The sequence below is a fragment of the Marmota marmota genome, unplaced genomic scaffold (genome assembly GCF_001458135.2).
Source record: "Marmota marmota marmota unplaced genomic scaffold, marMar, whole genome shotgun sequence".
Lineage (NCBI taxonomy): Eukaryota > Metazoa > Chordata > Mammalia > Rodentia > Sciuridae > Marmota > Marmota marmota.
Genome location: NW_026000138.1, coordinates 5,928,601 through 5,942,320, shown reverse-complemented (window position 1 = coordinate 5,942,320; position 13,720 = coordinate 5,928,601). Strand labels below are relative to the sequence as shown.

The following is a 13,720-nucleotide window of genomic DNA, read 5'->3' as shown; positions in this document are numbered from 1 at the left end:
CTCTCTCTCTCTCTCTCTCTCTCTCTCTCTCTCTCTCTCTCTCTCTCTAAAAAAAAAGAAAAATGATTTTTCCTGCCAGGTCTAAATTCTAAAATGCTTGGGAATTCATTCAACTACCACTTGTTCAGCTATTGCTGAATTCCTAAGCAATCCCTGTGTTAACAGTGCTAATGGCAGAGTGTGTGTACAGAGTCTGTCCTCAATGAGCCTCCAGCTATTTGGAGAGAAAAAAAATTACAGTAAGCACAACTCTATAATAAATGTAACTAAATCTAGGTGAAGCACACTTCAAAGACAGTGCCTCTGTCATAATTTGAATTGTTTTAATGAGCACAGATAATTGCTGAAATAAGAAAATACTAGTCAGCAAGTTAAATTTTTTAAATAAAAGGCTAGGGAGGTAGAGAATATCATAAAAGTTCCTATCGTGGTAGATGTGATGGCTATTGTTATCATTTAAAGGCTATGAGAAGGCAAACAGGTCCATCTTCTGCATCTAAAACAGACACAGATCTGATTTGAAAAGAGGGTTACAAAAGAAGAACAGCCATTCTCAGGGTTACTTAGTAAGTAGCAATGCTAGCCTTGAAGCCATAGGCAAGATTCCAGACTGTAAAATAAAACTGATTATACAAGGACTACTAGATCATCCAGAACATGATACATGGTCACTGGTAGGAAGGATAAACCCCCTTATTTTCTGAGAGTTACCTAGTAAAGGGCACTTATCTAAGACTGTAAGCTTCCAATGTTGCCATTGTGACTTTTCTTTGAAAAATGAACACTACAGTTAGAAAAGGAGTTACAAAAATAATTAGGCTAAGAATAACAAAATAAGGAAAATCTATCATCTAAACTCCATGAAAATCTTTTTATGACATAAAAAATATAGTTTGAATTTTCAAATTTACAGCTTACAAATAGCACAAAGTTTTGGGAAACCAAACTAGCTTTACAAAACAGATGTTGCTGCCTATGCCATTTAATCAATTCAAGTCACATTCCTAGAAGACAATATAGCCATCTGATGAGTTCAATGTCAATGGAATGAGCCAAATCCACACAACAGCATTTTACAAAAATAATCAGTGGTTTAAAGTAGGGCATGTGCAAAATTCCTGAAATAACACACACATAATGCATTGCCAAACTCAGATCAATTCAGAATCTGCAGAGGCAAGGAGCATTATTATGGCTCTGAAATCCATATTCAGTAAAGCTGTGTTCAAAAAGTTTTATTTCAATTTCAAGAAAATAAATGACTAGAAAAGCTTGATAACGATTTTGGCAGATATAAGTGCCTTTCATTCAAAGCAGAATTATGTTACATAGCTTAAGATTTTGTAAAAGATAAACATCAATTTACAGAATCTAGGACTTGAATCTAAGGATGAAGTTATCATTTGTTTGAGATATATAACACTTTACCACCTCCAATAGTATAGCTACCCAGACAACATTAAATGCAAAAGAGTACAATGGAAAAGTTTGAAAACACACAGCCTTATTACACATTAGAGGTTGCAATTCTTACTCTGCCACTAATAAGCTATATGACACTGAACAAGTTCTTCTACCACTCAGTGATATGTGTGTGGCTTATCATTTCTAATAATGTATAGCTATGATGCACAAAATCACCTCATCTCCCCAATAACCATCAATCCTTAACCTCCCTTCTCCACCCAACCCTCAGCCTCCTGCATTCTCCTCCTGGTCGGCATCTTACCAGATTCATTCCAGTCCACCTCAATTAAGGTCGCTGAAATACTTCAGGAAAATTAAAAGTTCTAACAGAAGGCTTGGGAGTAAAATGCAAAGTTAGAAGGTTCTCCAAAATTTAAGAAAATCTAGCCCAAAAGAAAGATGAAAGGGAAATTACAAAGTTTTACAAAAGCACCCCTGTTTTTGCCATGACCCAATGCAACATATAGTAGATGAACGGGCTTTGCTAAATTTTTTTCAAGTTTATTTCATTCATCATTGCTCTTTATAGAAACCATCTCCTCTCTTGCAAAAGTGAAAAGACTGGATAAAATCAGTGGCCATCAAATTATTTCTCTGAACTCTTAAAATTCTCTTAATGAGCCTCAGACACCTCAGGACAAACTGCCTTCACACCATCTTTAAACAGGAACAGTAAAGGTTTTTATTTAAAAAGGCTTTATATTTTAGGGTCCCATGAAAGATTTATTTTCACAAATTCTGCTTTAAAATATCTTCAAATGATGCATAAAATAATCCTTAAAGCTATAACATTCTGTAAATGTAAAGGTAATACTTTATAGTAGAATTTAACAGCAAGTTGAGAATTGTTTTACAGGAAGTTGCTTTAAAATCCATACAATAGTAGCCTGTACCTGTTTGCTACTTTAAAAGATACTTAGCCAGACACAGTGGTGCACACCTCCAATCTGAGCTACTCAGATGATTTAAGCAGGAGGATCACAAGTTCAAGGTCAGCTTGGGCAACTTGGTGAGACCCTGACTCAAAATAAAAAATAAAAAAGGACTGGGCATGGAGCTCAGTGGTAGTGCACCCTTGGGTTCAATCCCTAGTACTGCAATACAGAGAGAGATTCCTAGCATTACTTTTCAGATTATTTCATAAAAGCTAAATTAAAAGCCTCAACACAATTCAAAGAAAGGATAAAATAAAGATGCATTTCCCTACAAAATGTTAAACTCTTATTGAAATTCATCAATTCTTTTCTTCAGAAGTGACAAAAATAAAGTCAAAAATGCCAGAAATCTGAAAGCCTCACATTACTGACTAAACAGACCCCCACTAAATTATAAATGTATAGCACAGAGATGTTATTTCTTCCTAACCTCAACAAACAACACAGACAATGATAAAAGGATGGAAATACGGATGAATAGATGGATAATTAAATAGTAAGCTACAATAGCTACAGCATCAAGACACTAGGCATTATGCCATGTCACATTTAAAATAAAACTTTGAAACTTTATAATTTTAAAACCATAGAAAAGCATTAGGCAGCAAACGTCAAAATGGGAGAGCAGTGGTAACAGTGGTACATTTCATGATCTGAATATTGCCCTTGCTGCTCTGTCACTGTGACTTATTTTTAAAAAGGACATGTTTCTTTCTCTTCCTCTCTCCCTACTCCTCCATAATCTCTCCCCATCCCTAATCTTGGAGAAACAGGATTAACTTTTTTCCCCAAACTAGGCAGAGTTCTCTGTCCTTAACCATACACCCACCACAAGAACGAAGTAATTCAGACTTGAAGATGGCACCAGAAGATCTCAGAAATGATGATCTCCCAAGTGAATTACTTGGAGAACATATGAAATGTAGCCTTTGAATCACCTCTTTTAAAACTCCCTGTTCCCCATGAAGGGGAAAAAATCACAGCCTCTAGGACAGGAGTTCCCTGTGCTTCTTCTTTGCTAGTAAAGCAATAAAACTTCTTGTTCCTTTTTCTCAAAACCTTGTCCTTATTACTGGCTTGGCATTGGGGACAAGAACTGAGTTTTCATTAACAATATTCTTGGCACTTAAATATTTTCTGAATACAGATTGAATGATCAACAAAATATATAATAAACTGTAGATTTCAAATTTTTTTCTACATGAAGATCTTAATCAGACAGGTGAAAAATACTAAATATAAAATCATGGCTTTCAATTGTAGTATTAAAATCAATCTACATGACCTCAAAGATAAATAACAGAAATGATTCATCATCCTTTAAAAGGTGTGTAAGGAAACCCAAGATACACCTAACTATTCCTTAGTAGTAGTTTGAACTATCTTTCTTACTTCTTATGGGCAGGAAATTAAATTCATATTACTAACTGACATTGTGAAAAAATAGTGGTAGAATGATGGGAATAGAAAACAGGGAAATAACATCAATAATCATCAATAACAACAGCTATCATTACTTAAAAACTAGTGAAACTTGTAAGAAAAAATATTTGAGCAATAACCCAAAGGAATCAAAGAGTACCTCCCTCATACAAACAAGATGTCAGAGAACTATAACACTAAATTTATGCCCAGAACTAAATGCCCACCTTTAACCAAGGTAAGAAAATGTTAACCTTCATGAAGTTCTAGAGGGAAGTTATAATAGAACTGACACAAAGTGAGACAAAGAAACATCTATTGTTTAATTCTTGTATGCTTATCAGAATTTTATTTAATATGCTTAGAATCACAGTCCCTGTAACCAAATTATTACTAAAAGTTAGCACAGGCTGAGCATCCATAATCTGAAATCCAAAATCCTCTGAAATCTAAAATGCCCTGAAATCCGACTTTTTTGAGCACATGGCATGCTTGACCAGTAAAGTTTATGCATTTATTCCAAATTCTGAAAAACTCCAAAATCTGAAACACCAGTCCCAAGATTTCAGATAAAGGATATTTAACCTGTATTAATTTACAAATGAACTGCCTTAAACGTTTTCCCAGAAAATCCACATATAAAAGGAAGCTCCTGCCAGGTACCACGCCTATAATCCCAGTCTTGGGAAACTGAGGCAGGAGAATGTGAGTTCAAGGCCAGCCTCAGCCATTTAGTGAGACCCTAAGCAACTTAGCAAGACCCTGTTTCTAAATAAAATACAAAAAGGGATGAGAATGTAGCTCAGTGGTTAAGCACCCTTGGGTTCAATCCCCAGAACCCAAAAAAAATGGAAGGAAGGGAGGGAGGAAGGGAGGGAAGGAAGGAAGGAAGGTCCTTGACATTTATGGATTTGGTATTTTCAGTTTCAACTATTCAAGACCCACCAAAAAATAATACTAAAATATAGTCACCTACGATTTTGCACAGGCTTGAAACTGAGTTGCTGGCACAATAAGCCTAATGAGAGGGCGCAATCACTTCAATTGCCAATGAGCCTTATGATTTTGGGTGATTTATTTTTTTTCTTCACTTGATGCCAGAAACATAGTAACTTTCCTAAAGCTATTATTTTAAATTCTTTTTAATGGAAATGGACATAAATTTTTTAAAATCTACCTACTAGAGCTGGTAGTAAAAGTGAAGAATTTGAAAGATAACTAGTGTTAGCCAAAAACAAAAGGGTGGAAACTCATTAGGGATCACTCAGATTTATGAACTAAACCAGTCAACCATATGCTTAGTCAGAAACAAGAAACAGCCATCTGCACAAATATTTTTGGTGAATGCCAGCCAGGCCAAAAATTTTATCTTATGGAAGAAAACTCTATATCATAATGGTATCTACAGAAGTGGGACTTTTGGAAGGCTTCAAGACACATCTCTCCAAATGTCAGTGGTATGCTATAAAAGTCAACCTAACTCTAAAGTTCTGCCCACAAACAGATTTAGATCTTATGAACCACAATCTAAATATCTGTCTACTTTCAGAGATCTTATGAACCACAATCTAAACATCTGTCTACTTTCAGAGATAAGAGAACTTAACAAAACCTAACATACCATAACACTCCAGTGATTTAGAGCAGCCACTCAGGTGTCCTGGATTGCCAATGCTATATTCTGTGATCACTATTATATAGGAGTAGTTACTGTCTCTCAAGATCATGTAAGAACTTCCCTGGCTAAGAAGATGCTGTCTCATACACATGCTGTAGGTGATTTATGCTGCTTCTCCTGACAATCTCTTTTTTAGTGTGCAAAGATGTTCTGATTCCTAAATTATTAACTTCTGATCAACTGTCTTGTATCTAGTATGTGTTCTGGTGTTTAATTGCTGCCCCCCCCCCTTTTAATATAGTACCTGGCCTCATTCCCCACCATCAGCATCTTTAGTTGCCATCTCTTCTTTATTCTACGTGTCTTCCTCGGTCTACTCTCTCCTTATTCTGACTCACTGTATTCCTCAGACCCAGCTTCTGTCCTTAGTTCTAAACTGCCTTGCATGGTTTATAAATCCCAGTTTACACAATTACTTTCATAAGCTAACCCAACCAGAGTTCAGAAGTAGCAAAAAAGAGATGAGAAAATAGTAGGATAACATCACTACCAAGAAAAAGCAACAGATTACTATTTTCATTAGTGGTGACCACAGTTGGTATTTACAAATAACACCTCCTTCCTGCCTCCTCTCATGATTACCTAGGACATTAATCAATGAGTGGAAGTGTACAACACTTTTTTCCAACCACACATGGCCTTCTAAAATTAATTTCTCAATTTCTCATGTAGTTTGCCTTCTGGGACACAGATTTATCTTCACAGGGCTGCGGAAGCCTAATCAGAACTCAGAAAATAGTAATGGAAACATCAAAGATACAGTGTTCTTGAGTTCTCAACTCCAGAACACTTCAAAACACCAACTAAACAAGTACTATAATAATCTATGAAAAATGAATTAATACTTCAAAATGATACACTATAAAAATGTTTTTTCTAGCCTATTTTTTAAGTTCTTTTTTCCTAATTTTCACTCAGTAGCACTCAACAGAATCAGTCCTGTTCTTATAAGCTACTTGGGACCAAAGATAAGGGTTTTTCATTACCAAGTTCCTTGAAAACAGAATCTGAAAAAAGAAAAAAAAAAAACTTCTTTTCCTAGACTTTCCTACTCCAGGCATCCTCTCCCCATTCTACCAGGCCAGAGAAAGAGAGAAGCCTTGTGCTACCTGTAAGAACAGGCTTCAGACAGACTTGATAAAAGCAAGTCTGTTTTCATAAATGAACATGAATCTGCCATTTTAAATTAACCTCAATTATTTTCCTACTCTTCAAGTCCATCTCCTACCACTCCTGTAGTGTGAGAAGCAATAACAAGTCCTATTTTGAGGAAATGAAAATCTCACTACTGGGATACACTCACACACATTAAATCCTCAATTAAAAATACATTTAATATGAAAAAAATTTTTCTTCTTTCAAAATTTTAAAATACACCGAATAAAAACTCAATATTTTTGTCTTATTTAAAGAAACATGAAACTTAGTTGAACAAAATTAAGAAAACTACCAAAACTTTGGGGAATTACATTCAGCAGATATAGAAACACTTAGGTATTACTGTATTTCAAAAGCTGCCAATGCCATATTTGCAAAATTACTAGACATCACTTATCAACAGGAATACGCAATTCAAGACTACAATAGACATTACCTTACACCACTTAGGATGGCGTTTATCAACAAGATGACAAATAGTAAGTATTGGAAAGTTTGTGAAAAAAGGGAACCATTGTACACTGCTGGTGAGAATGTAGCCATGTGACCATACGGAGCCCCCTAACAAAATTAAAAACAGAACTACCATCTGGCCAGTAACTCTTCTTCCTGGGTACATGTCTAAAGGAGATAAAATCATAGCCTCATAAAGATAACAATACTCCACTGTTCACTGTGGCATTTTCACCATAGTGAAGACATGAAAACAACTGAATTGTCCACTTGTGGATGAATGGACAAACAGAAATTGTCATGTCTGTCTGTCCATCCATTCATTAATGTTATATAATGCAGTCTCAGAAGAGATGCTCCTGTCATTTGGCAGAACATGGATGGACCTAGAAGACAAGTTAGGTTTGTAAAAAACTAAGCAACACAGAGAACTTTCTTCTTTTGTGATTGAGGTAAAACTGTTTCTCTTGGCATGATGGAAGTATCTATGTTATGTAGAGAGGAGTACTTCCCCTAAATGGGCTGGGAAACTAAAATTGTATTACACTTCATTTGCTTAAAGAAAACAAAAAAGTTACCAAAGTATGAGACTATCTAAAAATCTTTCCTTAAGCACAAGGCACAGAACCAAGCTGTGAGCAGTGAAGGAATGAAGCTTCTTCAGAGGCCAGACAGAAGTGAAGCTATCTTACACCAATGCATTTGAAATATTAGTCTCAAGAATGAACACCTATCAGTGAAGGACAAAAAAAAAAGTCCGCAGAAGAAAAAAACATAATGATATGCAAAACTATTAAGGTTATCTGGCAATTAGCACCTACCAGCCCTTATCCAGGGCATAAGGAAGTTACCAAAGCACTAATTTGCAACTATGCATCTGTTCCTACTTAAACCCTCTAAGCAGCTTGCTGTTTATCAAGTTAAAAAAGAAAATGTGTATTCCTGCCACATTTCTTAGAATATGCTTTGTTTTATAGATCTGACTATGGGACTACATTTTAAAAGAACAAAGAAAATCTATTAGAAATACATATATATCAATCACAGACAACAACAAATAATACCATTTCCAGCAATGATGTTGTTGATGGCAGTGCTGTTATTCCATGACAAATGCATTTATATTATGGGATTAAAGCAAATAAAATATGCTGAGAACCTGTAGTTTTAGCACGGGAGAAAGAAGATACACACAGGCCTAAGAATGATGATACTAAGTTAAAAAACCTATAGTTCTGCACTTGAACTGCCAATGAATGAATTACTATGCACTTTTTCTTTAAAAAGAAAAAAAGAAACACACACACACACACACACACACACACACACACACACCCCTCTAGGTGTCTTTTCTGAAAAGGCCTAGAAACAATGACTAAGTACCAACAACAATCTAGAATTCCTTGGCAAAGAGACTGATTCCAGATCTGGAGCATATTTTATTCAAGAGCCCTTGTCATACCAAAAAGCAAGATGGTATCGATGACTACTATCATCATATCAATAGGACTCAGAAGCCACCTGAACAGGCTTCTGTAGCCAAAGATGGGACAATTGAAACACTGAGAATATTAACTGTAGTGGACCAAAACATACTATGTTAGAATACATGAATTCATCACAGTATTCAAAACATAAAGCACACAAATCATCTTTAAAGCACAGGTGGTTATCATTCTACAAGGTAAGGTTAACGTAGATATATTTCCTTGGAACTCTTTCTTTATATAACACCTGTCTTTTAAAAAATACAAATATAGCATCTGTAATAATAAGGAAAAAGGGGCTAAAACTAACTCGAATATTATGTGTAAAAAACAAAGCATCAGGAAAAAAAATAAAGTGTTACCTAGTCAAAAATATAATATGGCCAGGCATGGTGGCACACACCTGTAATCCTAGCAGCTTCAGGTTCAAAGCCAGCCTCAGCAAAAGTAAGGCACTAAGCAACTCAGTGAGACCCCGTCTCTAAACAAGATACAACACAGGGCTGGGGATATGGCTCAGGGATTGAGTGCCCATGAGTTCAATGCCCAGTACCCCCCCCCAAAAAAAAAAAAAAAAACAATATGAACAAAGGAAACATTAAAGCCCCCTCCAAGACTCATCATATGTAATGCACTTTATGCATTCCAATTATTACATGTCTTGGCAAAATGAAACATACCTACAAATAATTATTAATAATTTTAAGAAGTGCTCAGGCCTAATGGTTTTTAAATTGTCAACATTTTAGGTACCCATTATCAGTGACATACCGTAAGAATGTTACAGAATTTGATTCTTGGGAAAAACTACAAACCAAAGAGATATACTTCAGTGTAAAACATCCTTTAAGAATTTCTACTTTCTATTGGGGAAAAAAATAATTTCTATTTTGGATTAAATGAGAACCCTAACGCCACACTGAGGAAATACTTTTAAATTGTCCTCAGAAAAACCACATGTGCTAAAGGTTATCCTTCATGGCTTTATTTAAAAAAAAAAAATTATAAAGATACCAATTACAATTGTGCCACTTGATCAGTTTCTGTCCCTTTCTGATTACCGTCCCACACCTTTTCAGAAGCAACATCTCAAAAGTCACAGCTCTGAACCCAGTTTACCTCCTCTACCCAATCTGTTCTACTGTGCTTTCCTCTCTAGGTAGGTATCATCCTTGTTATTGCTCATGGCTTCCTCTCCACTGCTAAGGGAGTGGTCAGATTAGAGCCCAACCTCCTACCAGTGAGATTTGTTCCAGACCTGCATAAAATGTCCCAAGGCCAAAAGAAAACCAAGATAGTATTTCCTGGAATGATATACTGTGGTAAACCCAGAAGATTTCCAAGTAGTCACACTCTAATCCAGGTTCTTCTTTCTAATAAGATTTAACCATGGCTTAACCAAAATCAGATTTCTTCCTGAAATACTCTTCTAAGGATTCTGAAAAAGTTAACCATTTCCCTCCCTAAATTTTTCTAATGTTTTTAAGCAGTCAATTGCCACAAGCTAGACTAAGCCAACTTAAGTGAAAACAATTCAAGACAAATTCAGCTGGCATCTCTTCCCCTTGCAACTCACACATTACATGGAATATGGCCCTATGGGCAGGAGGGCAGGGAGGATTACTCTTCATAAGCGAGTCTCAAACGTATAGTTAGTTGGCAGGGGTACCTCAAAATAATTTTCAGTCACCACAACAGCATACATTCTCTAGACTAAGTTCAAAGGATTAGAATCTTCAGTGAAATAATTCCAAGATAGTGTGTCAACTGGATTGCACATCTGGATCTCCAGCCACATTCAAGAAACATCCCCTGCTTTGAAATGCTGCCCCATTTGCAATCCTAAAGAAAATCAGAAAACCCACTAAGGAAATGGCATTAATGAAACTCTTCTCCCAAAGAGCATTTAATAAATGTTTGTTGAACAAATTGCCTTATTTCATGGAATACATACAATATTTCCTAAAATTTCCTTTTTCTCTTTCCCAAAATAAAAACAAACCAAAACAACCTCAAAAGGCAACCAATAGGGGCGGGGTTGTGGCTCAGCCCTAGAGCACTCGCCTAGCTTGTGCAAGGCACTGGGTTCGATCCTCAGCACCATATAAAAATAACTAAATAAAATAAAGGTATTGTGTCCAACCAAAACAAAAAAAATAAATTAAAAAAGGTAACCAACATCTATTTCTACAGTGGTATCAAAGAGCCATAAAATCTAACCATATGTCCTGCAGGAAAAATCCATGTTCTATATAGCACCAAACATTAATTGTATAAACATACTACACAAAAGCAACTAAGGATTATAAAGTCCAAAACTGGCACAATTCATCTATCACACTTATGCAGAACCATACCAAAATAAGTATTCCAAAAATCTTGCCCAGGGTTTACAAAAAATTTTAGTAGTAAGCTAGCATGATAGTGAAGAAACAAACCTCTCTCAATAAAGTTAATGGAAGTGGAAAGACATTTATAAATTAAAGTTCATCAAAAGAGACTGAAAAGGCCAGGTGCAATGGTACACACCTATAATCCCAGCTACTTGGGAAGTTATGGCAGGAGGATGGCAAGGTCAAGGCCAGCCTGGGCAATGTAGTAAGACGCTGTCTCAAAATAAAAAATTAAAAAAGTGGGCTGGGGATGTGGCTCAAGCGGTAGCGCGCTCACCTGGCATGCGTGCGGCCCGGGTTTGATCCTCAGCACCACATACAAACAAAGATGTTGTGTCCGCCGATAAAATTAAAAAATATATATAAATTTTTTTTTTAATTTTCTCTCTCTCTCTCTCTCTCTCTCTCTCTTTTAAAAAAAAAAAATGAAAAAAGTTGAGCATGTGGCTCAGTGGTAGAGCATCCCTCAGTTCAATTCCCAAAAACAAGGAAGAAAAAAAAAAGACATGTTGCAAAGTTCTCATGGCACCTGAAGCTGTCAACCATAAAAGCTTAGGAAAATCACTAAGAAAACTAATTCTACATTATAATAAAAATTCACCACCATTTCAAAAAGGAAGAAAGGAAGAAGGAGAAAACAAGAAAGGATATATATTAGAACACCTTTAATGCCTCTTCCTTAAAATGAAGCCCAAAGCCATTTCTAACCATTGTTAGAAATTAGACCAGTACTGTCCAATAGAATTTCTGTGATGAAAATGTTTTGTATCTGCACTGTCCAACAAGGTGGTCAGTAAACACGTGAAATGTGCCATGGGACAGAGAGCTAAATTTTTAAATTTTAATTAACTTAAATTTAAATAGTCACATTTGACTATTTGGCTACCATACTGAATTAATCGAGAGTCTAAGTGTTCCTATTCTATTGTTAAGGACAATTTTATTGGGAAATTGTACCTTTTAGATAGAAGGGTAGCTAATTCTGCCTGAAAGAGGGAGACCAAAAACAAAAACAAAACAGAGATCTTACAGTATCTCTCTCAGCCTACAAAGTGCCTAAATAATAAAAGACTATCCTGAAACTGCCTTATACTTTTAGGACAGCTGGGTTTAGGAATCAGAAGTAATTTTTATGATATATAAGGTAAAACTAAGCAACAAAAGCACAGAACAGAAAATAAATCTAGAAAGTTGTATGATTCTACTTAAAGTTTTCTAAAACTAAAAGCAATTATTTATCACTAGTCCCAAACTGCTTCTGTCTGCATACCTATTTTAAAAACATTCCCTTCTCAATTATAATATTGCCTATTTTACATTTTAATCTTTGATTATATTCAATTTAAAAATGTATTATATATAGCTCTGCTAAGCAGTATTTTCCAACAGTAAAGTGACATACTCCTAAAAAGATTGCAAAGCAACTTGAAAATAGAAAATATTGTACTGAAGCAAGTTGAAATTATGCAAAAATATTCTGAAATATTTATTAAATTATTTGTGTATAAACGTATACATATGTGTATATAAAAATAATTTTTTAAGAAGTCAAACCTACCAGAAAACACTATTATCTCCATAATTAGGATTTAAAGTTAGTTTAGCTAGAGCGGTCCAGGAAAGGCTGGCGTGAAGGTGTTCGTGACGGGACTGTCCTTAGGCCCGCCTCTCTGCTCGGTGATGGTCATTGTCCTCCAGAACAGGGATGGAGTAAATATCGGCCCAAGAAGCAGCAGGATCACCAAGGGTCCAGTTTCAGTCTTTGGAGACTCAGCCTGAGAGTTTTTCCCCAGAACCTCAGTTCATGCAGGACACTGACATGGAACAGGGACTCACTGAGGCTCCACCTGCTCCCCAGGTGCCTGCTCTTCCCCACGAGGGAAGCCCAGGAGACCAGGCAGCTGCGCTGCGGACAGCCAGGTACCAGGAGTTTGAGACATTCGAGGACGTGTCTGTGCACCTTACTCGAGAGGAATGGGGATGCCTGGACCTTGTTCAGAGGGACCTCTACAGAGAAGCGATGTTATTGAACAATGTGGTCTCACTGGGCATACTTCTTCGCCTTCCCACCACTGGGATTCATTGTGTGAATTCCTGCCCGGCCCTGAGTCACACCCAGGCAAGTGCTTTCTCTGGAGAAACTTGCAATTCTTACAGCAGGAATCTCCAAGAGACAGTGGCCCAAGTATCCTATTTCCATCGGTAGTGCTCAAACTGCTCAGAAACTCCTTTTACATGACTATAAGATAATAAACTTGATTAACTGGATTAGATGCTTCCCGGAATGCCACCACTATGTAAAATTGCAGTTCTTCAAATGAGCTTTCATAAGGGGCAAAAGAAGCCCTTTCTTTGCAAACAGATGGATTTTTGAACCAAGTTCATTTAGAAACCATGCTTGGTGGTCAGCTGCTTGTGCTCTGAGAACTAAAAAGTCCAACCCATCTCTTCAGTTAGGGTCTTTTCCTGTGGCTTTAGAGTGTGGAATATGTGCTCTGTGTCCCCCTTTGCTGTAGTAAACATGACCTGCCCCTCCTGTTGCCTCATTCTTTGTGAACCTTTGTCTTTCTTCATATTTAACATAATTTTTCTCCTTCAAGGGCCTGCCTTCCTCCCCTTGATTCTTCGTGGCACTATACAGATTGATGTATTAATATTACCTTTGCTGATTAAGTATTCCTTTGTTCCTTAGAACTATCCCCTTTTTTTGTAAAAGGGGGGGGGGGG

At 36.4% G+C, this 13,720-nt stretch overlaps 2 protein-coding genes across 2 annotated transcripts in view; one reads left to right on the top strand and one right to left on the bottom strand.

The window, feature by feature from the left end:
* LOC125611249 (mediator of RNA polymerase II transcription subunit 13-like) overlaps positions 1-13,720 on the bottom strand; it is a 216,700-nt gene that overhangs the window by 180,494 nt on the left and 22,486 nt on the right. The gene's annotated exons all lie outside the window — the stretch shown is intronic.
* Positions 12,790-13,199, top strand: LOC107156460 (zinc finger protein 205-like). Its single transcript, XM_015502546.2, has one exon. The coding sequence runs from the start codon at positions 12,798-12,800 to the stop codon at positions 13,197-13,199; it is 402 nt and encodes a 133-aa protein (XP_015358032.1). The 5' UTR covers positions 12,790-12,797.

Bases quoted from the DNA above. Each gene is read 5' to 3' on its own strand.
- LOC107156460 (XM_015502546.2), top strand. From the start codon at position 12,798: ATGCAGGACACTGACATGGAACAGGGACTCACTGAGGCTCCACCTGCT.